Here is a 25,234-nt window from a genome sequence, read left to right as displayed (position 1 = left end):
ATGCTACTCTGTTTTGCATCGATCATGTTGCAATTTTCAGGGAATCTCAGACTGAATTGTTTCGTGAATCTGACTTTGTCAACGTTATGAAGCACCTTTTGAAAACAATAGTTTAGCCTGCATTTGTTAGCTTATGCTTCTTATTTTGTTAAAAGAATGAAAACCGTATGTGATACTTTTGCTTTTTTTTTTTTTTTTTTTTTGGCTTATTGTGGTGTTTCTTGTGAATTTTCATTTACAACTTTTATTGGCCTTATGTATTTTTCATAAATTGATATAAAACAATGGATTAAAATGTTTATGATGTTTATGTTTATGGTAATTTAAATGGCAAAATGGGGGTCATAGCTTTACAATGGCATCCAAAGATGAAACTGACTTATAGCATTTAATAGTGTCTTTTGTGTCCATAGTGATCACACTTTAACACACCGCAAATACACAGCATGGGCTAGGCACAGTGTCTTTTACTTTGACCCTCTCAATGTGCATTGCTTTTCTACTAAGCTATCACCTTTTTGTTTTTGTTTGTTTGTTTTATTTTTCCTTTTTCCCCCCATTTTAGGCGCCCGTAGCTTAGCTGGGGGGCGGTACGGTAGGTCTGGTAGGGAACCGCTTTATTCTATCTTTTTTTATATATATGTTGTTAATGCAGTTTTTCATACATTTTGTCTGACTCATTAACATTTCCCACTAAAATAAGATATATCATAAGTTGAAGATGCTGTCATACTCACTAAGTATGTATTATACATTTAAATGTTTTCATCTGTTTCCACATTGATTCCAGTGGAATTTTCCAGATTATGTACAAATACTGGATAATGAGTTCAACAAAACTAAAAAAAAATCTGTTGACTACTGTCCCACATGTTGGCCTTGTGTTAGCACACTGGCATTTCTTGTACAATATCTACTGCATTTGAACAGTGAGACACGAGAATAACTGTTCCATTTAAAATCTCTTCTGCACAACTGGAACATAATTTAAGTGAGATGTGCATGAAGCCCGTTACGAAATCCATTAAATTATTTATTTGGTTTCTTTTCATTTGTTATGATTTATATTACTGTTCTGTTCAAATCCATTGGTATTAGTAGTGATTCACCCTCTTGCTTTAAACCATTGTATACATTTTCTTTAAGCGAACAGAGGGGAATAAAATCAGCACACAGTAGTGTGTCTTTATTTTAAATGTCCTGGCATGCAGCAAGGCAGGTTATGACCAACATAACAGCTTTGTTCTACAAACCAGCACAAATCAATGCCGCTGTTAGATGATATCGATCAATCAGGTTTTCTCATGCTCAAATTGTGGGTGATGGATTTAATATTCAAAATGATCACATGGTTGCAGATTCTGACATACTGAAGTAAATGAAATGGTGAACTTTTCATGCAATCTACACTTAATCCTACATACAGTATTATACTTGTAGTCAGCTATATTTGGTAGGTAGGTACAGTATCTAATATGGCAGTTATTATTGGTTCCATGAATAGTCTTAAACAGCTCATCTTGAACATATAATCTAATCTCTATAGTCTGTTCATAATGAAATGATTATATTTGGTGGCAAACTTTATATTCAGCTGCCATTGCTGTACTATAGCAAACCCACTTTAATGGCCCCACTAGCAGCAGAGCCCATGAACGGTGATATCCAATGGTCTGTCAGTTGTAGTATCTGTCCAACACTTTGGTTCAAAGCAACATATTAAAAAGATATTCAAGATTTGTTGAGATTCAGATCCCCAAAGGATGAATCCTAAAGTTTTTGGAGAACCCATGACCTTTCCTTTAGTGCCACCATAAGGCCAAAGTTTCTACGCATGGAATAGGCAGTTTTGCTTGAAACTTTCTGAGCACATGCTTACTCCCCAATTGAATGAACTATTTACATTTTGGACGGAGCGTTATTCTAGTGCGACTCTCAGACCAAAATATCATCTTTGCACACACAAAATAGTTCAACCTAACAGGCAGCTTACAATAAAATCTGCTCAGTAGATTCAATTCTTCCAAGATATTTAGCTTTTCTTCCGGTGCCACATTCAAGACAAACATCTTTTCAACCCAACTATTGGAAAGGCTCTAACAATAGCAATATGGTCAAAATGTTCTTTGTGTTGTCCAACACTTGTGACTATAGGGTTTAATGAACTTTTCTTTTTTTTTTATAAATCTGTGAAGGCTGGTGAAGGTTACCTTTTTTGTGGATTTATTTGGGGCGCTATCCACTACCTCATCACTGGGGCAAAAGGCCATGAAAAGCGAGTTTGTTGAAATGATACTTTCGGGCCATTGATTTGTATTGGTTTGTTGTGATGTATCATACATAAAAGGTTAATCCACCTTGCATCCATGGGGGCATCACCACTGTATGTATATATGTATGTGGCTATGAACAACATGCTTGTTTTATTGTAGGGCTCTTGAAAAAAGAGGCTACACAAACCTACTTTTTAAAATTTTGTATATCCAGCAGAATCAGCTGGAATCACTGCCCTATACACACCCGCAACAAGTCCTGCTAGTTGTCCTATGTCAAATCATCTATCCATCCATCCATTCATCCATTTATAGATCCATCCACTCATCCGACTTTGCTAACCACCAGTGCCATCAGTACACAAGCTCAATCCTAGGCCTGAGGAGATATCTTCACAATGGTTGGTTCAGGTATAGTAATTTAAATTCGCCTTAGTCAATACTCTTTTTTTTTTTTGCAAAGCACTGTGTTATTTTAGCTAAACACAATAATTTATTTCGCCTGTGGCAATAGGTGTCTTTTATGCACACTTAAGAAAAAGCCATTTAGGTGAGCAGCAAAAAATGTTCAAAAGACAAGTCAATTTTAGGCTATTTCAGTGCACAAGTAAGATCTAATTGGCACTTAATCCTGGAGGCTATCACTGAGGAGACATTTTTACTGATGCAATGATGTGAGATCTACAGCAATCGTCAAATGTATATGCTTTTTTTCTCAGTTATTTTTACATTAAGGATGTTGTGATGTGCCTCGCAATGAACATTGGCTTCGTGATAAACGTTGGAGTGGGCTACATGCTAAATTCATGCAATTATGTAAAAGAGAAGCAATGCTTTTAACTTGTTCATCCATATACAGTATGCACTCACGACTCATCGCTCTGACAGCCAGGAAAACAAATTGTTAAAGAAAGAGAGAGATAATCATTTTATTGCGACTAGATAAAGCTGGAGGCGGTGACTTTAAGGCTTTAGACTACAATGATTTTGCAATATAATTACTAGAATATAGATAAAAGAAATATATTTTTTTCTGTATCTTTGCTAAAATGGAGTGAAGCTAGATAGTAACTCAGTTTTCATGATAAATTTGTTCTGGAGTCAAACAAAACATAAGAGACTTCACATTCACGTTGTTACATCTTCAGCCCCCATGCTCATGAATGCAGCTCGCCAGTCATTGCACGCCATTAAGCCACAATCCACCCTGACCTGAGTAAGAACAGCATCTCACCGGCCTCTTTGCCAGTCTGAGTCCACAACTATGGCAAGAACGGGCTCTGGCACAAATGGAGGGAGTCGGACGGGGAGGAGTCGCAGTCAGAACTTGTGCTGCGATTTTTTTTCTGAAATTTAAGTCTTGACCACAAAGGAGCAAAAAGGTTTGAGGGGCCTTGTTGAAAAAGCACGAGAGAGAAGGTCTGTTGAAATATTCTCTGCACCAAAATGATATTAGGTCACACTTTACGTAAAGTCCATGTAAGTACCGTATAGTGCCTATATAATCAATCTGGAATCTCAGCTGCACTCATCATGTTCACATGGCAGAGTGTGAACACGATAAGTGATTATAATTACATTTCCAGGAATTAGCCCTGATTATAATTACATGTACTTTAGGTGCAGCAGTGTACTTGCACTTCATGTAAAGTATGGCTTAAGCTCATGCAACCAATAACAAAAGGGATTTGAATGCAGTAAACGTATAAATATAAGTGGGGTAGTCATACCCATTCAGTAAAAGATTTGAAAAACGGGAATGTGAAAAGTGGAACTCCACATGCTTCAGTACAGCATGCAACGCTTTTCAATATACTATACTGTTACATCACCAGAGGCAGTCAAGAAGTAAAAAAAAAAAAAGACAATAATAGACTGATAGACTGTCTTGCTTTTCCGTTTAAAAACATGTTCTTTGTCTTGGTCTCTCAGCACATTTTGTCTGATTTTCTTTGTTTCCCTATTGTCTGAACCTCATTTCTGTTAGAACTACAAAAAAAATGCCACTTGACAGAGACTGAAATGTTCCTATTCAAGCTCATGTTTGTGGCATTTTCCTACAGTTGTGGAGTGGCTAATTCAGTAGTTGATTATAATGATTTGTCTGTGTCTCTTCTTCTAAGTCTTTGTCTGTACATGACATTTATTTGGCCTCATACTCCGAAAAATTGCAATGTTCTGTGTCTCTATCAGGAGACACACTGTACTGATAATAAACCAAGTTTAATACTTGAATATTGAATATTTCTTCATATAATATCCAAAGATTGGAACATTATTATTATTATCTCGCCATTTAAGACCGTTAATTGGAACAATTTAAATCGGTTTTCATTAAATCGTGAACTTTAAAATTTGATTTTCATATTTATGTTTTAATGATGTCTGTTCTGTGTCTTATGTGTATAATAAGATAAGGTGTAGCTGTCTGTTTTTAGATTTAGATGATGCATGTTATGTCATGCCTGATAAGTAAGGATTTATCTTTAGATAATGGTACATGGTCAACATATTAGGGCAATGCAGATGGGCAAACATTTCTAACAACCTTGGCAAACATTGATTTTTTATTTTTGCTAAAAACAATATAGCCGATTTCCGTTTTGATTTCCAGTTTGGTCCATTTTGGATCATCTTTTACCACTTACTTTATTATACTGTGATCCTATTGTTGGTTTTATAATGCAGTATGATGTTTCTGGACAACATTGGCAGCTCCAACAGAAGCAAAAGGGAACAAGTACAAAGTCTAGACGGATAAATATTCAAATGTCCTTGGCGATAAGATTTGTTATAAGGTTGAGGCACCTCCTGGACAATTGTTGCCTATGAGCATTGCCCATCAAGTTGCAAGTTTTGTCAGTGCCATTAGAATATCGTGCATTTTGAGACAGAAACACAGCAAATGCTCAATAATGACAAACATTTCCCCTTTTTGTCTATATGTGGTGAAGCAGTGTTTGACTTTGTTATAGTAGGACTGTAAATGTAATTCACTCATATTAAATCATATAGGCCAAATGCACTTTCTCCAAGTGCATTCAGCTCTGCGTATTCAACATTGATGTGGCCCATTTATAACACTGTAAATCGAGCATATCTGTGTTTCTCTCTCTCTGCCTGTTACTTACTGACTTACCAACTGGATAGGCATAAAAGAAAACATTCTGTAAATACTTTTCAATGAGCTTTAGACCTCTTGGAGTTAGTTGTGGTAGGTATAGAAAGATGAGTCCCTGTAGGATGTGCATTAGTGTGTTCAATACCTGCATTTGTCGTTTCTAACTGGTGTCGCTTGCTCCTTGCAGGGACTTCAGTTTCGTCTCCCCTACTTCCTGCAGTGTGGACCGCGCTCAGCCTCCTCCAGGTACCAGTCCGTCTTCCATCTCATCTCCTCCATACTAGCAGCACTTTATCTTTGCAAACTACGTTTCAGTTGCAGTCCATACATCCATGGGTGAGAGAGAGAGAGAGAGAGAGAGAGAGAGGAGAGAGCGAGAGAGGAGAGAGAGAGAGAGAGAGAGAGAGAGAGAGAGAGAGAGAGAGAGAGAGAGAGAGAGAGAGAGAGAGAGAGAGAGAGAGAGAGAGAGAGAGAGAGAGAAGTGAATATGAACAGGTGTTAAGTTGAAGTCTGTTCCCCCGTCGAATAGTTTTTCAGTCCTGCAGCTCCGCCCTCAGTAGTTAGTTAGGTTTTAGGTAGGGGGGAACTCATATCGACGGGTAATGTACGGGCTGTTAACACAGAGGCTTTTTTTATCGTTTCACTGTTCATACAATATTGTCTCTTTCAAAATATTAACTAAAAATGAAAACCTATGTTAACATTATGTTGTGAGAATCAAACAATCACCCCATAGGACTGACTTTTTCTGACGAGCAGTCAATTGATTAATTAGACTATACCTAATTGTTTAGGCAATAACGTTACTCTGCTGTTCCCCAAACGTTCTGATATGATGTTCACTGTTGATTCACTGTGAGAGTTGATGGCAAACAGAAACATCAGATAGTCATTGACATAGACTGTATATGGTCAGTAAGGACAGGGAGGAGATTAGATGAGGATAAACTGTAAGAAGGCTGGTTAATTTGTGTTTGGATGGGGGCTGATGATGTGTCAAAATGCCTGTGTTAAAGGCAGAAACTACCAGGGTCCTCACTGTTTACTTGTAATACTACAAAAGCTTTTAAGCCGAGCAGCAACACTATTTTATAGCATGACATTCAGGTCCATTTAGTCTTGGCTGCACCTCCAGTGTGTGGGTCTGTTTACTGAACTGCCCGGTGCAGCGGTGCTAAAGCAAACAATCAAATCCAAACACAGCCGGGCCACAACTGACTACACAAGAGGACAGGATGCCTCCCTGGACTACTATATTAGCCAAACTTTCAACTGGAGTATTTCAGAGGAAAACCTGCTGCACAGTAGCCCTGCAAATTCAACTTTGTTGAACACTTTTCCTCAACTTGCCTTTTTTCATCTTCTCCTTTTTTTGTGTTCAAGGGCTCTTACTGTTTGTTCAACATTATTACTTAGACTGTAGGTCTTCATGTAGCTGAAGAGAGCAGGACAGGTCTTGTGAATGCATCGATTTTTTGAGGCTATACTGTCAGCGCCAGTAAAGAAAAGGTAACGCCTGCACACTACTCCATGCCACAATATTTGTATTGACTATGTTACGATCCTGCTTGAATCTTTGTCAGGTCAAAGTGTTTGAAAAGGTGGAAACCACGTCCATATTTATACATAAATCACACCAATAGGCAAACAAGCTCTATGATGGCAGGTGTAGTTCATCCAAAACACTAGCGTGATAAAAACATCCACAAACAATTCACATTTGATGAACAACAGCAATACAAAAGCCATACTTCTAAATATCAAACATGTCATTTGATGTCATATTCATCATCTCATATATCAGAAAATCCATCACCTACAAAAATATTACATTACATTGAGGTAGAGGAAAAAGGAAAAAATAAATACTTAATACTTGTACAATAAATTGGGTTTTAAAGGTCCCATATCGTGCTCATTTTCAGGTTCATACTTGTTTTCTGTGTTTCTACTAGAACATGTTAAATGCTGTAATGTTAAAAAAAACTTTATTTTCCTCATACTGTCTGCCTAAATATACCTGTATTTACCCTATGTCTGAAACGCTCCGTTTTAGTGCATTTCAATGGAATTGCAACAGAATTGCATTGCCTGGCAACAGTTTGGGTCCATGTTTACTTCCTGTCAGCTGATGTTATTTACATACACTGCAACCAGGAATAAACTGGGACACATTTAGAATGTTTACGTTTAAAACCGTGTAATGGTCTAAATATTGTATATTTGTGACATCACAAATGGACAGAAATCCTAACGGCTTGTTTCAAACGCACAATTTCTGAATACGGGCTGTGTGTATTTCTCCGTATATTGAGCGCTTCGATACTTTCACAGTATTTATAAAACACTTAAACCTGCTTAATAATATAAAAGACGTGAAAATCTTACTTTTTACAATATGGGACCTTTAAAACACCCTTCTAAATAAGTTATCTAAATCAAGTCCCAATGTGGAAAAAAAGCACACCTGTATAACGTTTTTTTTTCATTCTGAAACCTGAAACTAGATATAAGGATGTTAATATAGACACTCATAAATACCAGTACTTGTGAAATCCCTTATCTTAATCCACTGATAAAATCCTGTATTGCCCAGGTAGATCTCTAAGGGGGCTATGTTCAGTCTATAGGAGGACATCTGGTGTCCAGTCAGTGTTATTACAAGACATAGTGATTTTTCTTTTTCCTCTCATAAGCTTATCATGTGGTGATGTGACAGCCCAAAAGGAGTCAGCAAATTAAATGTTCTCACTAAACAACATTAACCTAAGCTGCAAATAATTGTGTAATCACACCCAGCACATAAATGTAGGCGTGTAAGGGCTACAAATGTGTTGTGAAAATGTCAATCCATTTAGGCAAGCATAAAGTATATGAATGAAGAGCTGTGTAGTGCTGACTCATCTTTCAGTCAGATGATTGGCTAATTTAGAGTCTTATCATCACCCTACTGAGGGAGTACAGTCACATCCATTACCTCTGCAAAGGGACCATGTGACTGTTTGTTACCAACTTAGTGCACATTCCCACTAAGTCTAATGTTGACCTTTCATGTAGCGCCACCATCAGGTCAAACTTGCAGTTTTGAAACAAACAATCTCCTGACTCACTGGTTTTAAGCACAGTATTTGCTGCTGTTCACAGTCATGCTTTCAAAGGGGGGAAACCTTGTTATTTGTGACATTTTCATGGACACATTAGCTGATAATAGAAGATAATACGTTCTGTAGTTCGGGTAGGTAACATCTGCAGTGTTTCATCTCTCCAGAGTAAACAACAAACTCAATTTATCAGTTTAATTCGGACTGACGGGAGCAGTAACTCGGCCATATAATATAGAATATACTGTACTGTATATATTATAAATGTTGACATAGGATGGATGTCTTTAATTAGAAGGTGAGGTTCCAGAAGAAAAACAAGTTAGGCATATGTTAGGGCTGAACGATTTAAAAAAATATATCAAATTGCGATAATTTGACTGATATTGCAACGGCTATATTAGAGGGAATGCTAATTTTTACATCATTATTCTCACTCTCTCATTTTGTGGGGATCTGTACCAAATAAAGAAGTTTTCTAAAGTCTGTAGAATATGATGTGTATGCCAGGTAATCTCTGCAGCACCACAATATTTAATTTAAAATGCTATTTCGCCTTTAACAAATATTGCGTCTCTTGTGATTTGAAAATTGCTGAAGGCCATATTGCGATTTAGATACAATTTCCATTAATTGTGCAGCCCCAGTATATGTTTTACATGTCTTTAAAAAGATTATAAGGAAGTGAGGGTTTAGATTAATGTATACATCATTTCTACTGCAGTTTTATGATCAGATATCTCTGATTAAAAATATAATTTGTTATTTGTTAAAATGATTAAACAGTGAGAATGTTTTAGAAAAGCCATGGACATAGAAATAAACTATTATTTTCACATCGTGATGGTTGTGATACCACATGATAATCATGACAAGATACTGGTGGTAAGGAAATGCAGAGGTTCATGTCACTCGATCTGTATCTGGTACCGAGCAATCTGTAACGTTTTCAGCTTTGAAAGTAAGTCAAATGGGTAGAATGAGTATAAATAGAGCGTGTGGAGTTGCGTACTGCCTGAGTCACCGTGCTCTTTTCATTTCGGTATCCACCCACTGTGTCTTGCAGAACTGCAGCCCCTTCAAGTTGGAAGGAAGTCAAGTCTGTGACTGGATTTAGCTTAACAGAGTTCCCTGTGGTTTCTTATTTCTTATTGCACTTAATTACCTGTAATCCAAAGTGGTTTATGTGTGTGTGTGTTTGTGTGTGTGGCGCTCTGCCTGCACCTGTTTGTTTTGTTGACATAGTCATAGAGGTGTTCATTCAATTACATGTTTTATCATTGAATTCATAGTTAGTGGTGGTGTTTTACTGGACTGCGTTAAATTCAGAGGTCTTTCTAATATAGAGTTTAATCGATTAGTTGTCAACTATTAAATTAACCGCCAACTATTTTGATAATCGATTCATCGGTTTGAGTCATTTTTAAGAAAAAAAAGGTAAACATTCTCTGATACCAGCTTCTTGAATGTGAATATTTTCTGGTTTCTTTCCTCCTCTAAGACAGTAAATGTCATCTTGAGAAACACTGATCAACATTTTTTACCATTTTCTGACATTTTATAGAGTAAACAACTAATCGATTAATTGAGAAAATAATCAACAGATTAATCAACAATGAAAATAATCATTAGTTGCAGCCCTATTGTAATATTCTGCACCCCTCATGTATATAAATAGGGAGGACAAAAATATAATGTAGTCCAGTACAACACCACCTTTAACTATGACCTCAATAATAAATTGAATTTACACATTTCTGACCAATGAGCTTCTTGCCATGTTATGGCAGGGCTATTAATATTGGATGGATTATATTAGACTGTACAGGCGGACCTAATAAAGTGGCCACTGAGTGTATGTAAGTAATACATGAGGAAATGAATAGGAGGCTAAATGCATTGATCTGAAGCACTATAGGGGCCATTCTAGGATTTACTTTATGTATTGCAATCTCTTAAAATGGAAAACTTCATTTACCATGTAAAAAAATCCATGAAGATTTGTCTGCTTAGCAATTACGTGTTAAGTCAGTGTTTTATCATAGCTTTGAAGAAGAAAAAAAATGATATCCAGCGAGTAAAGCTGGTCTGTTTCCAACTCTGCTGTGAGGTCCATCTGGATGGATTACCATCAGATTCTCATTTGCACTTAAAAGAGCAAATCTTTCCCATAATCCTTCATCGCACCTCCCCAATAAGCACAGACATATTACAAAGCTGCTGTTGCTTTCCACCTTACTGACATTTCCCTGATGCCTAATCTCCCATCATGCATAGCTACGACGCTCTTCTATCACGCACTGTGTGATCCAGGTGAACTGCAGCACTTGGCCCTTGTCAGCTTTTGGCCACATTCTTTCATTTCTCACGTTTTATTTTATCCTCTACCCTTGTCTTGCCTTGTCCTCGTCCTCTCATCCTGCTTGTGCTATCCAGCGGTATCATACCCTCCCAGTTACAAGAAGACTCCACCTCCTGTGCCCCCGCGCACCACCACCAAGCCTCTTATCTCTGTGACAGCCCAGAGCAGCACAGAGTCCACCCAAGATGCCTACCAGGAGGGCAGGATTCCGCGGGGCGGTCTGTGGACCACGGATAGCCTCGGTCGTCCTATCTACAGCTCCATGGACAGCCTGGACAGCACCAAGGCGGTCACCATGGCCATGGAGTCGGCGGCGGGCAAGAGGCATTCGTCTTTGGGCAGCCACACCTCGGTGCAGACGTGCGACAAAGCGGTGCTGGTGTCCAAGGCCGAGGAGTACCTCAAAACCCCACGTTCCTCTATCGGGATACAGGTAACAAAATGCTGCTCTCTCTCTGCAGTCTCACTACGCAGCCTTCATGCTAATGACACCAATCTCATCTGTCTCCTTCTATCTAGTCCTGGCTGAAAGGATAATTTCTCATTTGGATATTCACAGTGTTAATATGTATGAGAGCTGTCCTGTGAAATCAAGTCACAGTAAAACCATCTCTCACAGTTCTCAATAACTTAATTCAAGGGTGCCCAAACTTTTTCCCTTATAGGGCCAAAACTGGAACTCAATGGTGGGCCACGGACCACAAGTAAACACCTATTGTATTGTATTGTTAAGAAGTTCCCCTAACTGAATATTATTGTAGCTTTTACATAGTTAACCCTATAAAACCCACCAGGCTCATTTCTAGTCATACCCAATTTATGCATTTCCAAGACTGTTTAGGGACCCCAGCATGCAGAAATATTCAAGTACACCGTTTTAGAATAGGCGCAAATTTATACTGCATGCAAAAAACTGCATGTTTTTTGCCCCAAACTGCATGTGATTATCATAAAGTGGACATGTCTGTAAAGGGAAGACTCATGGGAAAATGGCCATGCCAGTTTTTCCTTGCCAATATTTTGCCTAACTGTGGAGCTTTATTTAACCTACTTGCCAACAAGCTAGCATGACATGGTTGCTTCTAGTTTCACATGATACCAGTACCTAACTCTAAAATCAAACCTGATGGGGCCCCACTTTGGGCAGCCCTGACTTAAATCAACCAAATACACTTTTGTTTTATTAGATCACAACAGGCATATTTGTATGTACTGTAGTGTTTCAACTGCATTGCAGTCATTGCACCATTGGATTATTATATGACAATAGGATTAGATTTCTTTATTAAAGACTCCCTCTATGTCCACGTCCCCAGGCAGACTTCACAATGCTGAACTACACACATGTGCAAATTAGTTAATCCTGTCATTTTTTTTGGTATTACAAATTCCCAAATGTACCAATCTGTGTGAAGTACTCTACGAGGTTTTGGAGGCTTGTTGACCTTTACAAGTGTCAGGCGGTATTACGTGCAGCAGTAATGAAGAGTACAATGAGGATCTCTCTCACTCTCTTTGTTCTAGTTTGTGATCCGGGTGTTTAACCTGTTAAATTCTTCTTGAGCTAGCTGATAGCGTTGGCCTGATAACATTAGAGCCCATACTTGAACAAGTAGCTCCACCGCAAGATAAGGATTCTGCCTTGTGTGCCAACTGTCTGACTAACTTAGGTAGCTCCTGCATCTCCTGGAGGAAAATGCCCTCAGTTGTTAGCTCCGACTTTGGAGGTGACTGTCTGTGTGTGGACCATGTTGTACCTGCATGTCGCCCACAGACGTCTGAGCATGGTCCTGTTGTAAAAGTAGCTGTTTAGAGTGGAAACTGTACCAGCCGTAACCCAGCTAGTTGATGATTCTATTTTCAGTTTCCTTCGTACCAAAAACCTGAATAAGGTTGAACTTATTCTACTACTCATTAACATCCATACAACTACCCACACTGCAGTTGTACATTTTGGCAGCTGGAGCTAAGGACAACCGAATAAAACATTTTTAGGCGTCCAAAAAGGTTAAAATTAACTTTCGTGAAAACACTAAGACGAAAACACAGACAACTCCCAGACCAGACAACGCCGTGGTAGCGACCGGTCAACCACAAGGTAGCCACGCCCTAAAGCATCCCCTGCTTTATGGTCTATCTGACTCTAAATGGGATCATAATTTACTAAATGAACATCATGCTGTATTGAAGAAGACTTGAAACTAGCGATTGAGACCATAAACTCATGTTTACAATGTTTACTGAGGTAATAAATCAAGTGAGAAGTAGGCTCATTTTCTCATAGACTTCTATACAATCAGACTTCTTTTGCAAAAAGAGGAGTCACCACATGATGGCTATTAGAGAGAATGCAAGTTTAAGGCACTTTGGCTTCACCTTTCAGACCCACAGGTGCTGGTTTCTTACAGTTCCTAACTGTCAGCCTCTCTTATGCTCCTTGTTTAGCACTGAAAGACACCTGTAGGTTTGAGCAGCATCATTGCAGGCCTATATGTGTCAAACAAGCTGTTTTGTAAGTTTTTGTAACATATGTTGTTAATAATAAATAAAGAGCACATTTTATGAATCGTTAAAAGCCGCAATCAGAACCAGCACACCCACCAATTATACTGCGGGCTAAAAGACAATCTTCTGAAATAAAGTTAGAAATCTAGTCAACATATAACACATTTCTAAATGTCAAGCTGACATTTTGAGGGGTAGACATGAGTCTGTACTTTAATCATTTCACTTGTGAATAACGATGATTTGACAGTTGTCTGTATTCACCAGGTGGAAACTGTGACAGACTCTGAGACTGAAAGTAAAGGCATTCCTCAGTTCCACTCTATAGGGATCCAGGTGGAGGATCACAAACGGTACGTGGCTCAGACAGAAGAAACAGTGTCCATAGTCAAAGTTAAGTACATTTAAAGTTGCGTTTTTTTGTCTGCAATTTTAGGCATGGGAGGTTCAAGCGCTCCAACAGTGTGACCACTGCGGTACAAGCAGACATGGAGCTGGAGGGCTTTCCCTCAATGGAGGACAAGGGCTTGCAGTTCGGCGGCGGCTTCGGTCGCCACTCCGAGCCCAGCACGCCCACGCAGTATGGGGCCATCCGCACGGTGCGCACGCAAGGCCTGTTCAGTTACAGGGAGGACTACCGGCCTTCCAGCGGGCCCCCCAGCCCGCAGCCTGAACCCTGGCTGGTCGAACCCAGTCTGGAGAGCGTGGAAACGGGCCGAGTGTCCCCCCTCCGCAGGGACGGCAGCTGGTTCATGCAGCTCCTTCACAACGAAACCAAGCGGCTGGAGGGATGGTGCAAAGAGATGGAGAGGGAAGCAGAGGAGCATGACCTGACAGAGGAGAGTGAGTGTCCTGAGGGTAACTACATTGTTGTCTGAGGTCACTGCTTTTATGATACGTGCTCTATACTTGCCAACCCTCACGATTTTCCCGGGACACCTGGTTTCTTTCCGGAGTCACAATTCTCCCGTATTTCTCCTGATTTAAAAAAATGTCACACTTTTTTTCCCCCCTTTTCATTATCACAACCTGTTTCTGGCACTGTACAGCGTCTATAAGCTCTACTGTTTCCAGCTGGACGACAATACATCTACACCAAATATAGTCTCCCGGTGGAAGAGAGCAGTCTATGCTCGCGACACAGCGCAGTTTGAGCTCATGTTTGAGCTGTGCTCGCCGCTGGGTTCAGTGCACATCACAGCGTGCAGCACCCAGAGAACGAGTTACAGAGCGCGGTGGTGCCGTTGACGCATTGTGTCTGAAATGGCCTTCAGTGAGTGAGAGACGGAGAGAGAACTGGAGAGTACTAAGAGAAAGAAATACTCAAGCAGGCGCAAAAAATGAATAAAAACTTATGAATATTAGTTCATGCCAGAGATTCATACAAGTTTATGCCAGAGGGGGAAATTATTCTGTTTTCTTTCCTGAGAATTAAAAGGTAAAATTAAAAGTTTAATATAAAAATGCTGTTGCAGTGTACTTCGTAGATTATCATTTTGTTATTTCAGTCTTTTAAAGTCACCAAAATGCACGAAAAAAGGTCTCTGAAGCTCATTTTCTTTTCTGGGGGACGACCCCCAGCTTTGGTTTTGAAATCCTCCATTTTTTGAAGGTCTCAAGATTGGCAAGTATGGTGTTCTATGATAACTTTGTTGCAGTATGTATAAAGTGATCATTCAGAGTATTAACTGTCATGTTGACTATGAAAACACAGAGTCGTGATCGGTGTTCTGTGAGCAGATTGGATCCTTGTGAATGCTCAACATGTTAGCATTTATCAAGCTGTCAGTGATAAAACCAGAATCTCTATTTTTCTGTCTCTCTCTCTCTCTATGTGTGTGTGTCCACCAGTCCTAGGAAAAATCCGGAGTGCAGTGGGAAGTGCTCAGCTACTAATGTCTCAAAAGTTTCAGCAGTTTTACTGGCTATGTCAGCAGAATCTGGTGAGTAGAATGTCATGGTATCGACCTACATGCTGTTAATGTGTTACATGTAAAAACACAAAAAGATCAGGGGGTAAACTTGTTGATGGGCTTCTCTTGCTCGGCCTGACGCTGCACTTGTGCGCCTTCCAGAAATAGACAACAGAGATCAATAGCGAAGCAGTCCCTCTGCCGCTATTGACCCCACAGCAAACGAAAGGGGAATTCCAATAGGAAGCAGCACCTGTGTTGAGGCTATCCATTAATACACATTTGAATGAGAGTTTGAATAATGGACCGCCACACTGTCTCCCTGTTTAGCCCTCGTGTCACGTCGACTGGAAACTCACACCTTTTCTAATGCTAACTATCCACAGAGTCAGCATATATCAGAGGGTGATAGTGTCATAATGTTTCTGCAGATACAGTCGAGAGAGACAGGCACTTAATCACTAACGCGTAGCTAATTTTCTCAATGAAATGCAAAACCTTGTGGAGGTGCTGCTCTCGCTGCCTGTTTTGTGCATTTGTAACTCGGTGTGTTGCTCTGTTTTGGATGGTTTTTGGGCCGCGCTCGCTCCCTCTCTCTCCCCGTAGATAATAGGATGATGAATTAAGTCTAACATTGGTAGTGACAAGCCTTAGATTGCCCTGAGCTTTCAGACGTGTCTCTGAATGAGAGAATGACTCTGTTTCCCTTCTGGACGGAGGGGGAACTGCACGACGTGTCTATAAAAAGCACCAAACGTGCTTTGAAGTTTGACATGACAGACCTTTTCTTGGTCTGAGATCACACTCGTTCTGTGTTTGCCGTCTATGGTAATGAGCACACGTCTGTGTGTGGCTGGCTGATGAGATTTGCAGTTGTCACAACATCAGCCAACTGGGTGCAGCAGGTATCATGAGCAGCAATGCACCACAGAAATGCAGCAACGTTGAGCACCAGATTTTTGTCATTTAAATTCTACAGAGTAGTGATGATTTTGCAAAATTACAGTAGAATAGAATAACAATCAACTTCTTTAAAAAATAATCCACACAAACACCTGTGCTGACAGTAATTTGTGCACACTTGGTGTTTGTACAAAAAGAGGACAAATGCATATCATTTCCCTCCCACATGAATTCAGTCATCACTGCATATGACCGTAAAAATGACCTTTAATAATTAATAATCATTGTTGCTACATTGAATAGACTAATTCTGCTGTTATAAAAAGATGCAATGAAAGGCAGGTTCAGGGAGTCAGTTGAGGTTATGAACCACTGTTGGTGCTGTACTGCCACACAGTGGTGGGAACGGTGAGGTGGCTGATGTCCTGAAAGTAGGCTGTAGTTTCCAACATAGACACTGGTGTAATGTAACAAAGTAATAATATTTTTTGATACAGTACTTAAGTATTTTTTGGGAGTATCTGTACTTTACATGAGTTTTTATATTTCTGTCAACTTTCACTTTTACTCCACTACATTTCCGAAATAAAATGTGTACTTTTACTCCGATACATTTCCCCTAAGCATCTTCATTACTCGTAACTATTGTGAGCAAGCAGGTTTGGCGAATCAGTGATCCTAGCCTGCAAGTTACATCATTCATGCGATGGGTACAGTACAGAAAATATCGGACACTTTTACTCAAGTAATATTCTAATAGGTGACTTTAACTTCTGCTAAAGTAATTTTCTGGTTAGATATCTGTACTTTGACTCAAGTGTGGCTTTCAGGTACTTCATCCACCACTGAACATAGATTTGGTAGTTGTAGTGAAGTGTTTTTTTAATTCTTTGTAGCTTATTTGTTGCTTCTTAATTAAAGTTTTTAATATGATACAGGTGGTATAATGCTGGTTCAGGACAGCTTCTAAGTTTGTGATTAGTGTTCAGTAATCCTGCACATAACAAAGACGGGAAATAATTTCACTTGAGTATAAAATACTCACTTTTGGTGCTCCGCTGTCTCTTCAGGACCCCAGTGCCATGCCCAGACCCACATCTCAGGACCTGGCTGGATTCTGGGACCTCTTGCAGCTTTCCATCGATGACGTCACTGCCAAGTTTGATGAGCTGCAGCAGATCAAGAGCAACCAGTGGCAGCTGGTGGAGAGCCCAGACAAGAAGGTATCACTGGTTAATATGTTCCTTTTCATAATAGTTAGTCTTAATGGACTCCAGAACTACATTAACAACATTTGCCTTCCTTTTTAAACACGTGAGCTCATCGCCTGCTTTCGGTCTGTGGTAATGTAAGGTCAAGTAGTGAAGCCTGCTTTTCACCTGCATTGAGTGACATCAGAGCAATTGCACTTAATAGAAATTCGTAGATTTGAGATTTCCTGTTAACAGACTAACAAATGGGTGAAGAAGAAGAAAAAAAAACAGGGGCTACATTCCAAATCTATACTTTTTCCTTTTACTTTTAGTACATACTGCAGCTGCCCTTACAAAGTACAAAAACAAACAATATGTTCAAAACAGGCTTTTGACAGTTTTGACAATCTTTTGATCTTTATAATTCTTTATACTGACAGCCTGGATATACTGGTATACCATTCATAGCTTTTTTAAAAACCTGATTTCAAAGTACATAGCATAAAACATTAAGAATATCAAAACAATCCAGTTAAATCCCCACTAGCCAAGAGCTGAAATAAAAGCACATTTGTAAGAGTGGTGCTTGTAGATGAAGCACATTTAGATGGTAATGTGGTGTTAGAGATAGACCAGCTCCTCCAGGGCACGTGGATAATTGTCTTCATGCTACAGTTGTAGTTGTAAGAGACTTATTTACCTCCAGCCGTTAATGGGCACATTGCGAGCTCCATGAAGCTGAGCCCAAACAGTGACACAGATGCTCGGTGTTGAGCTTCTCTCCTTCAAGGCAAGCACCGTTTTTACACCGACGCCAGCTTGCCAAGCAATCAGAAAAGCTTCCCTTGCATTCAAAAGCTTTTGTACATTAGTGTGTTCAGATTTGTAGGTCGTACGGGTGACATTTTGCAGGTAAATGTTGCACAACACTCTTTGTAAAAGGTAATTCTGGCTACACAATCAATTTATAGGTCCTGTAGTGTTTCTAGATGCCTTTTTTTAATCCTGTCATTCTGTACCCTAAGGAGCAGAAGTGGCCACCACCTCTGCCAAAGCGGCCGTCCAAGGGGCGTGGCGGGGTGATGCGAGAGCGCTCTCTGGACCTTCAGGACCGCCAGCGTCAGGAAGCCCGCAGACGCCTCATGGCTGCCAAACGAGCGGCTTCTTTCAGACAGAACTCAGCTACAGAGAGGGCAGACAGCATCGAGATCTACATCCCTGAAGCCCAGACGCGGCTTTGAGGTCCACGGATTCATCCTTGTCCACCTCCGCCCCAACACCAGCTCGTGGCATCACATCCAGTCCGCTGTCATCATCTTGTCACTGCTCGTCCACCTTTTTTTTTCACTATCATCTGTCGCCATTCTCTGGGTTGTCCCTGTTGAAGCTACACTAGGCAAGATTTCAGTCATAAATGCGTCCGTTTTTATCAATGTGGCACTGCCGTAGGGAAGAACGCCCCATCTTTCCTGAGTGAGAGGACAGGTGAGTCAGGTGTGGACAGTCGTTCTCCAACAGAAAGTCATAAATCAAATATTTAAAATGAAGCTCAAAACTGAGAAAACTGGACACACCAGCATTAGATCTTTTGCCTCTTTCCCTTTCGGTATTCTTCTGTTAAAACTAGATCGGTAAACATGAGCCACAAACACGTGAAGTTGCCTAGTGTAGCTTTAAACCCACAAGGGACTTTTTGCACCACGAGAATGAGCTGCTATACCCCAAAATATACATTTCACCTCAGCAAGATTAATTCAAATTAGTGATTTATTTGGTCATATTGTTAAAACTCTTCACCATTGTCGCCATTGCCCCGCTGTGAGTAAGGGTAATGCTATACTCGCCACATTCGAAAGGAAACACAAAGTGCAATTTTTCTAGAGTTTCTCACCAGCAACAATGGTCTCGGGCTAAAGCACCCTGTGTGAAGGAACAGCGGCAGCAGAGATTGATGTTATCATAGCAAGGTGAAAAAGACTTTAATAAAAAACAGGTAGATTATTATCTAACTGCTGAAAAGAATATGCTGCAGGGATGACGCAGCCCAGGTCTCACTCCCAACTCGTCAAATGACGCCGATTGGGCAGCGCCCCTCAGCATCGGAAACTGGGCTTTCAACTAACTCCAATATAAACCCACCCATTATTCAACGGTCGTAGCAAGTGACGTAGTATTAATAGCGTGAGAGTCCGTTCAGGGCAAAAGGGGTGGCGGATGGGTCAAAAAAGACTGGACATTCAACCAAAAGACCGCTGTTCGGGGCCCGTGTGAAACTAAAAGTAACGTTGACTTATTTTGTCACGTCAGTCGTTAGTCATGTGACTCGTTAGTCCCGCGACTCGTTATTGTCAGTCCTGTGAGTCACGAGTCGCTAGCCACGTGAGTCGTTAGTCAGTGAAGTAAACGTCAGCGACGACCGTTTCCTAACCCTAACTAAGTGGTTGTGTTGCCTCAACCAAACTTCCTGAGAAAACTGAAGTTTATTTTGAAAGGATACTATGCATGTAACAAGGGCATATTGACGCACCATTCCTGGTCCATCCAAAAGTAACGTAAAAGGGATACCCCGTGCGTTGGTATCCGATGCCGAGGGGCACTGACCAAGCGGCGGTATTTGGCGGGTTGGGAGTCAGAATGTGTTGGGATGACCTATTTTGGTAAGCCAACCAGGAAGTTAGCATCACCGTGGGTTCCCTCGACTAAAAGCCAACAGGATTTTTCCATTGGATTTGGATTATTGCAGAAAATAAGATCTGTGGCAAACAAACGTTTATGATACTTTGTTCAGCAAGATAATCTTCACAAATGAACACCACTTTTATGATTTTTGAAGCAATCGCCAGAAGTAAAAAGCTAACGATAGGCTATAAACAAACTACACCACGGTTGCATGACTTCACGTCACCACCACTAAGCTAAAGATGGACTAGAGCTCGGCGCGTTTACAATTTGGAGTCTAATTTAGCCACTTGTTAGCAATCACCTTTTTTAAGACGTAAAAGCTTAAAAATTCACAAGTAGGATATTTACTGACGTAATTTATGTTGCAGAAATAAACGTTAAAATCTCTTCAGCTTCTGTTAACCACAGATCTTATTTCAGGCATCTAACTAAAAACCCATTGACTTCCAGGCGAGGGAACCGGAAGTGCTAAGGTTTTAGTACTCATTCCTGTAGCACTCTATACAAATAAAATTATTTTTGATGTGGTTCAAACTTCACACACAGTCTTTTCTATGGAGGTGGCTAACACCTGGTACGTTGATTGATCAATTTCCTGCCCGTTTGTGGTTAAAAAGTCAAAATAGAACGGTATTAAAAATGTCCGACAGCATGTCTGAGGTGCTGCACAACTACATCATCCATCCATCTTTAACCAGGCATGCTGCAGCTGCTGACCACTGTTGCTGAATGAGATAAATGAAAATAAGGCTAAAAAAAATCCTGGACCATCATTCCAGAATTTATCCATTTCCATTCATGTAACACCATCCCTTCTTAGGACTACACATTTTTAAAGCTATGTACGTTATCTGCTGCTGGATACATTTCCATTGCAGAACAAATATGAATTATTAACAAAAGACAGTTTTTGCGCAGCCTGGAAGAGGTGACCGTATCAAACAATGCATTTTGCACCTTATAATATTCATGTTTGTATTTCCAAGGGAAATGTAGTTTATGAAGCTCATGTGATATTGTTGCAGTTGAATTGCAAGGACAGATATGGAAAATTTACTACAGAATTTCATGTTACTCTATAGGTCATATAAAATGCACCTCGTATTGTTTAATTTTCATTTCTTTCTGACGGCATTCAGGCCTCTCGTAATTACAATATTGTGATTCTAACACTTTTAATTATACTTACAGTATCTATCACATGACCAACATCACAATATACATTTAGTATTTATAGTTGAAACAGTTGTGGGTTGATTTGAGTGCATTCGTCTTGCTAACAGAAACCATTATCTCATAACATCCAACCTTTTTGTTCCAAGTAGGGCATAACGGAAACACTTCTGTTGTTATTTTTGATCTGCTCATGTAGTCTAGGAAAGACAGGTGCAAATGACACTTTAACAATATTCAGTTACTATAGTAAATGGTGCTGCTTTTTACTCTAAAACTGTTGTCCTTTACCCAGTCCTATGTGCACGCACACACACACTCAAGGACTTTTTAAACAGAGATTTATTAACATGGTGCCCGTTGTCTCTCCGATGACTTGTGGTAGATTGTGACTTTAGAAAAGATCATCTTTGCAATGCCCTCAGTGATGTAAATGAGGAGAAGGTTTTTACGGTTTCACTTCCTTTCTAAACATGCAAAGAGGTCGGTGATATTTATGTATCACGTGGGAGAGATTACATGCTTTGACATTCCACCAACCTTAAAGTATAATCTAATATGCCCACCCTGAGCCAAGGGCATACTGCTATAACATACTGTCCATATTTTATACCACAACATCTGCAGTACATGATTCATCCTCATTTGCCGATCTAACCACAGTTAATTAAAACAAATGTTGACATAGGGCCACTAGAATTATGCTGCAGTTTCCCATTTTATTGTGATTAGAATAGCACTCAGTCGGGGAGGGCAGTTCTGTAAATATGTGTGTGAGGCAGTGAGTCATACTTGTCGTTGGGATTATGATAGGGTTTATTTTTGCTTGCATTTGTCTGACCAATAGCTTTTACTTTGTGACACGTGTGCTAAAGTCAGTGCTAAATCTGAAACCCTTACCTTACCGGACGGCCTTAACCGCATGAATGTAGAGCCCCTAATGATGCAAAAAAACAACAACAAGAAAAACTACTTCCCAGGAGACGAGCAGCTGCTGAAAATCCAACTCAATTGGACAAACTTTTACTTTTTGTTTGATTTTATTTAACCCAATTCAGTTTTTCTAATTCATTTGATTGGTTTTAAGATTATAGGGCACAAAAAAATAATAGTGACAACATGCCAGGTCACCAAGGGCAATACATCATTTCACAATGATTTCAGGTTTTTCACAGGAAGTACGGAGGTGTAATCTCTCAGAAAATATTTTCTTGTTTCAATGCATGTAAAAAAAATAGACTCCTAGTAGGATTAATTCATTCATTTCCAAGAAATAATACAATAAGTTGATTAAAAAATATTAAACAGTTAAAATACCGATAAAAGAATTGACTTTGTGAAACATATTTCCTGATACGTTTAGATTTATATGCACCAATAAATATATTTACAAGACTGGATGTCTTGTTGTTCCAGCTTCCACATTTTTCTAACCAAATTCTAGTCAAATAGTTTAGTTTATTTACATGTCTTTACTGTATATATACTGTGCCCACGTATACACTAAAGGACTAGTAATTGAAGGGAAGAAGACTTTGCTTGAAAAATCAAGTGAATTATATAATTACAGAAACTGTTATGATGGCAAGGGCTTACTTTAAAGTTCAATGAATTCTCTAATTTACTTAGTATCTTCTTCCATTACGGAGCTTTATCGCCAGCATTAACACACCATTTATATTCAGGGGAAAAGGATCCAACTGATCGTGGCTGATTCCATTTAATTACCCTCTTTAGACAGGAAACTAAATTATTTGAAGTCATCTCGGCGTATTAAGCCTTTTCCTCTCCAAATTCAATCTGAAGAACAGGCCCGGCAATTCATCTTCTATGAATCGCAGTGCTTAAATATGTTCTGTTTCAGTACTTCAGTCTATTTCTGTCCTTTCAGAAATTTGTCAAGAGGATGCACACTTTTTCCTTTTACAATTTGGTGCATAGTGGCACCAAAATTGGACACTTTATAGTGTGTTAAGTTTCTTTTCTTTACTAATTTATAATCTATTCTCCAGCAGATCTTTCACAGGAAGTAACACATCCTGTGCTTTTTCTCTCGGCCTGCTTGGTCACACTTTTAGGGGAGAAATCTTCTCACCAAACCTCTAACTAGGAGGGAGTTTATTACTTAATTATTTATTAATAAATAATGTCTATTGTGTGCAATTTTAAAAGGGGATACTATTTATTTATGTGGAACGCTGAGAGAAGACAGATTTTTATATATAAGTAAATCTAATCCAGCTAAACATGGTTAAGAGGAGTAATTCATGGCTGGCTTTATTAAACACTGATATACAGTAAAGTGGAAGCACTGTGATAGTCTATTAAACTCAACAGATTTTGGACAAGAACACACCTCGTGCTATCTTCCATCTCCCTTGTAAGTCTATAAATATCAGCATCTTCACTCATCTTTTGGATATAGATGGAGAATAATGTTTAAAATATTAAAGTCCTCATTTATTCCACCGGTTCCTCCCTGAGTCTAAGACTAATAACAGCTTCTCTGATTTCTGACAACAGTTGATGGGCTACTTTAACAATCCAACTGCTCTTCCACCTGACTGAAAGTCATGCAAATCGAGTCTACTTCCCACAGACTGCATACTGTGATTCCATCATGTGTAGTACTTGATGATCTGGTACTCGTTATCATCAATACAGGCTTTCCTTTAAAAGAAAAAAAAAAACTTTTCAAACAGAGCTTTTTGTAGTTTCAAGGTTTTGTGTTGCGGGTAGCTTGAAGTATAATCTATAAAGTGTTGGTAGTTGGTAATGAGGTTGGTTTAGCACATCAACAATGACCTTTCCTGCTTGGTCAACTTGTCTTAAAGCCTGACTGAAACCAAGTGGTAGGGCGTAAAAAGGGCACGGCAGAGTGACAAGGATTAGCAGGAACCTCACCGTCACTGGCTAGAATGAAAAAAAATGATGTCACTTTGGCTGTTTTTGCACCAATCGCCTGTCAGTAAGACTGATATCAGACACTAAGATGTCCTCACAAGTCACAGGGACACCAGCTGCTGCGAGTGCAAGTGTACACTATTACAGTATGTGTGACGTGAAATACACACGGTGACGTGTTTTTGTGGTATCAAGCAGGGCTATTCTATAATCATAGTATCATTTTGATGTTGTTGTTGTATACTCTTAGCATGGCATCTCTGACAAAACGCTAGATATTTTTTCTTTTTGCGTCTGTGTCACATGTTTTCACCCACCGTGCTATGAGGGGCTTAGGAGTTTGGCGATTATGTACATGACAAATCCTCAGGTGCCTTACAGTTTGATTCTCATAGGACTCTGTGAGTGAATGTTTTTGGGTTGAGATTATGTGAAAGGATTTCAACACCTCTTAGAGTGCAGGTTTGTCCGTGACACCGTTACAAAGGGCTGGAAACTGGGCTGGGTCGGGCTGCAGAAAATTTACATTTATATTTGACTTATCACAATGTCCTACTGTAATAAACAACAGCACAATACAGACTAGAGGATTTCAAAGGAGGATTTGATAACTTATTTTAATTTTTTTAAATATTTGGTTCAGATCACATAGATGTTCTGCTACGATTCACTATCATGCAGTTAGATTTTTAAAATTGGATTAATGTGTTATTATGACAAAGGATACAGCTCCATTAAAGGTACAGTGTGTAGGATTTGGTGGCATCTAGTGGTGTGGTTGCAGATTACAACCATTTGAGAATCCCTTCACTCACTCCTCCCTTTCTAAGAGTGCCGTAACATGAGCCGCCGAGTGCAAAACCGTGGTAACGCCGTACCAGGGTTTTACACTCTGCAGCTAACGTTACCGCAGTTTCTCAAAAAGCTCTCGCTAGAGCCAGTGTTTGGTTTGTCCGTTCTAGGCTACTGTAGAAACATGGCAGAACAATATGGCGGACTCCATGAAGAGAACCCGCTCCCTATAGAGTGCTCCAGGGATGACGTATTTTTGTAGGCCAACCAGGAAGTTAGCATCGCCCCGAGTTCCCTCAACAAAAAGCCAAT

The 25,234-nt window shown here is 39.6% G+C and overlaps 1 protein-coding gene and 1 long non-coding RNA gene across 3 annotated transcripts in view; one reads left to right on the top strand and one right to left on the bottom strand.

Moving 5' to 3' along the window:
- The window catches only part of dlgap2b (discs, large (Drosophila) homolog-associated protein 2b), a 111,433-nt gene extending 92,598 nt beyond the window's left edge, over window positions 1-18,835 (top strand). The window contains exons 6-11 of the mRNA XM_074615772.1: window positions 10,932-11,290; window positions 13,630-13,715; window positions 13,799-14,205; window positions 15,214-15,305; window positions 17,249-17,401; window positions 18,397-18,835. Coding sequence (XP_074471873.1) covers window positions 10,932-11,290; window positions 13,630-13,715; window positions 13,799-14,205; window positions 15,214-15,305; window positions 17,249-17,401; window positions 18,397-18,612 — 1,313 coding nt within the window. The 3' untranslated portion in view covers window positions 18,613-18,835. The remainder of the gene's footprint in view (window positions 1-10,931; window positions 11,291-13,629; window positions 13,716-13,798; window positions 14,206-15,213; window positions 15,306-17,248; window positions 17,402-18,396) is intronic.
- Window positions 1-25,234, bottom strand: part of LOC141756215 (uncharacterized) — a 121,373-nt gene that overhangs the window by 90,299 nt on the left and 5,840 nt on the right. For both annotated transcript variants that reach the window (XR_012591419.1, XR_012591418.1), the window contains exons 2-3: window positions 17,224-17,377; window positions 5,540-5,698 (exon numbers count right to left, since the gene is read on the bottom strand). This is a non-coding gene — a long non-coding RNA (uncharacterized LOC141756215). The remainder of the gene's footprint in view (window positions 1-5,539; window positions 5,699-17,223; window positions 17,378-25,234) is intronic.

This window comes from Sebastes fasciatus, chromosome 18 (genome assembly GCF_043250625.1).
Source record: "Sebastes fasciatus isolate fSebFas1 chromosome 18, fSebFas1.pri, whole genome shotgun sequence".
NCBI lineage: Eukaryota > Metazoa > Chordata > Actinopteri > Perciformes > Sebastidae > Sebastes > Sebastes fasciatus.
The sequence above is the reverse complement of the archived record's forward strand: the minus strand, read 5'-3'. Positions and strand labels throughout refer to the sequence as shown.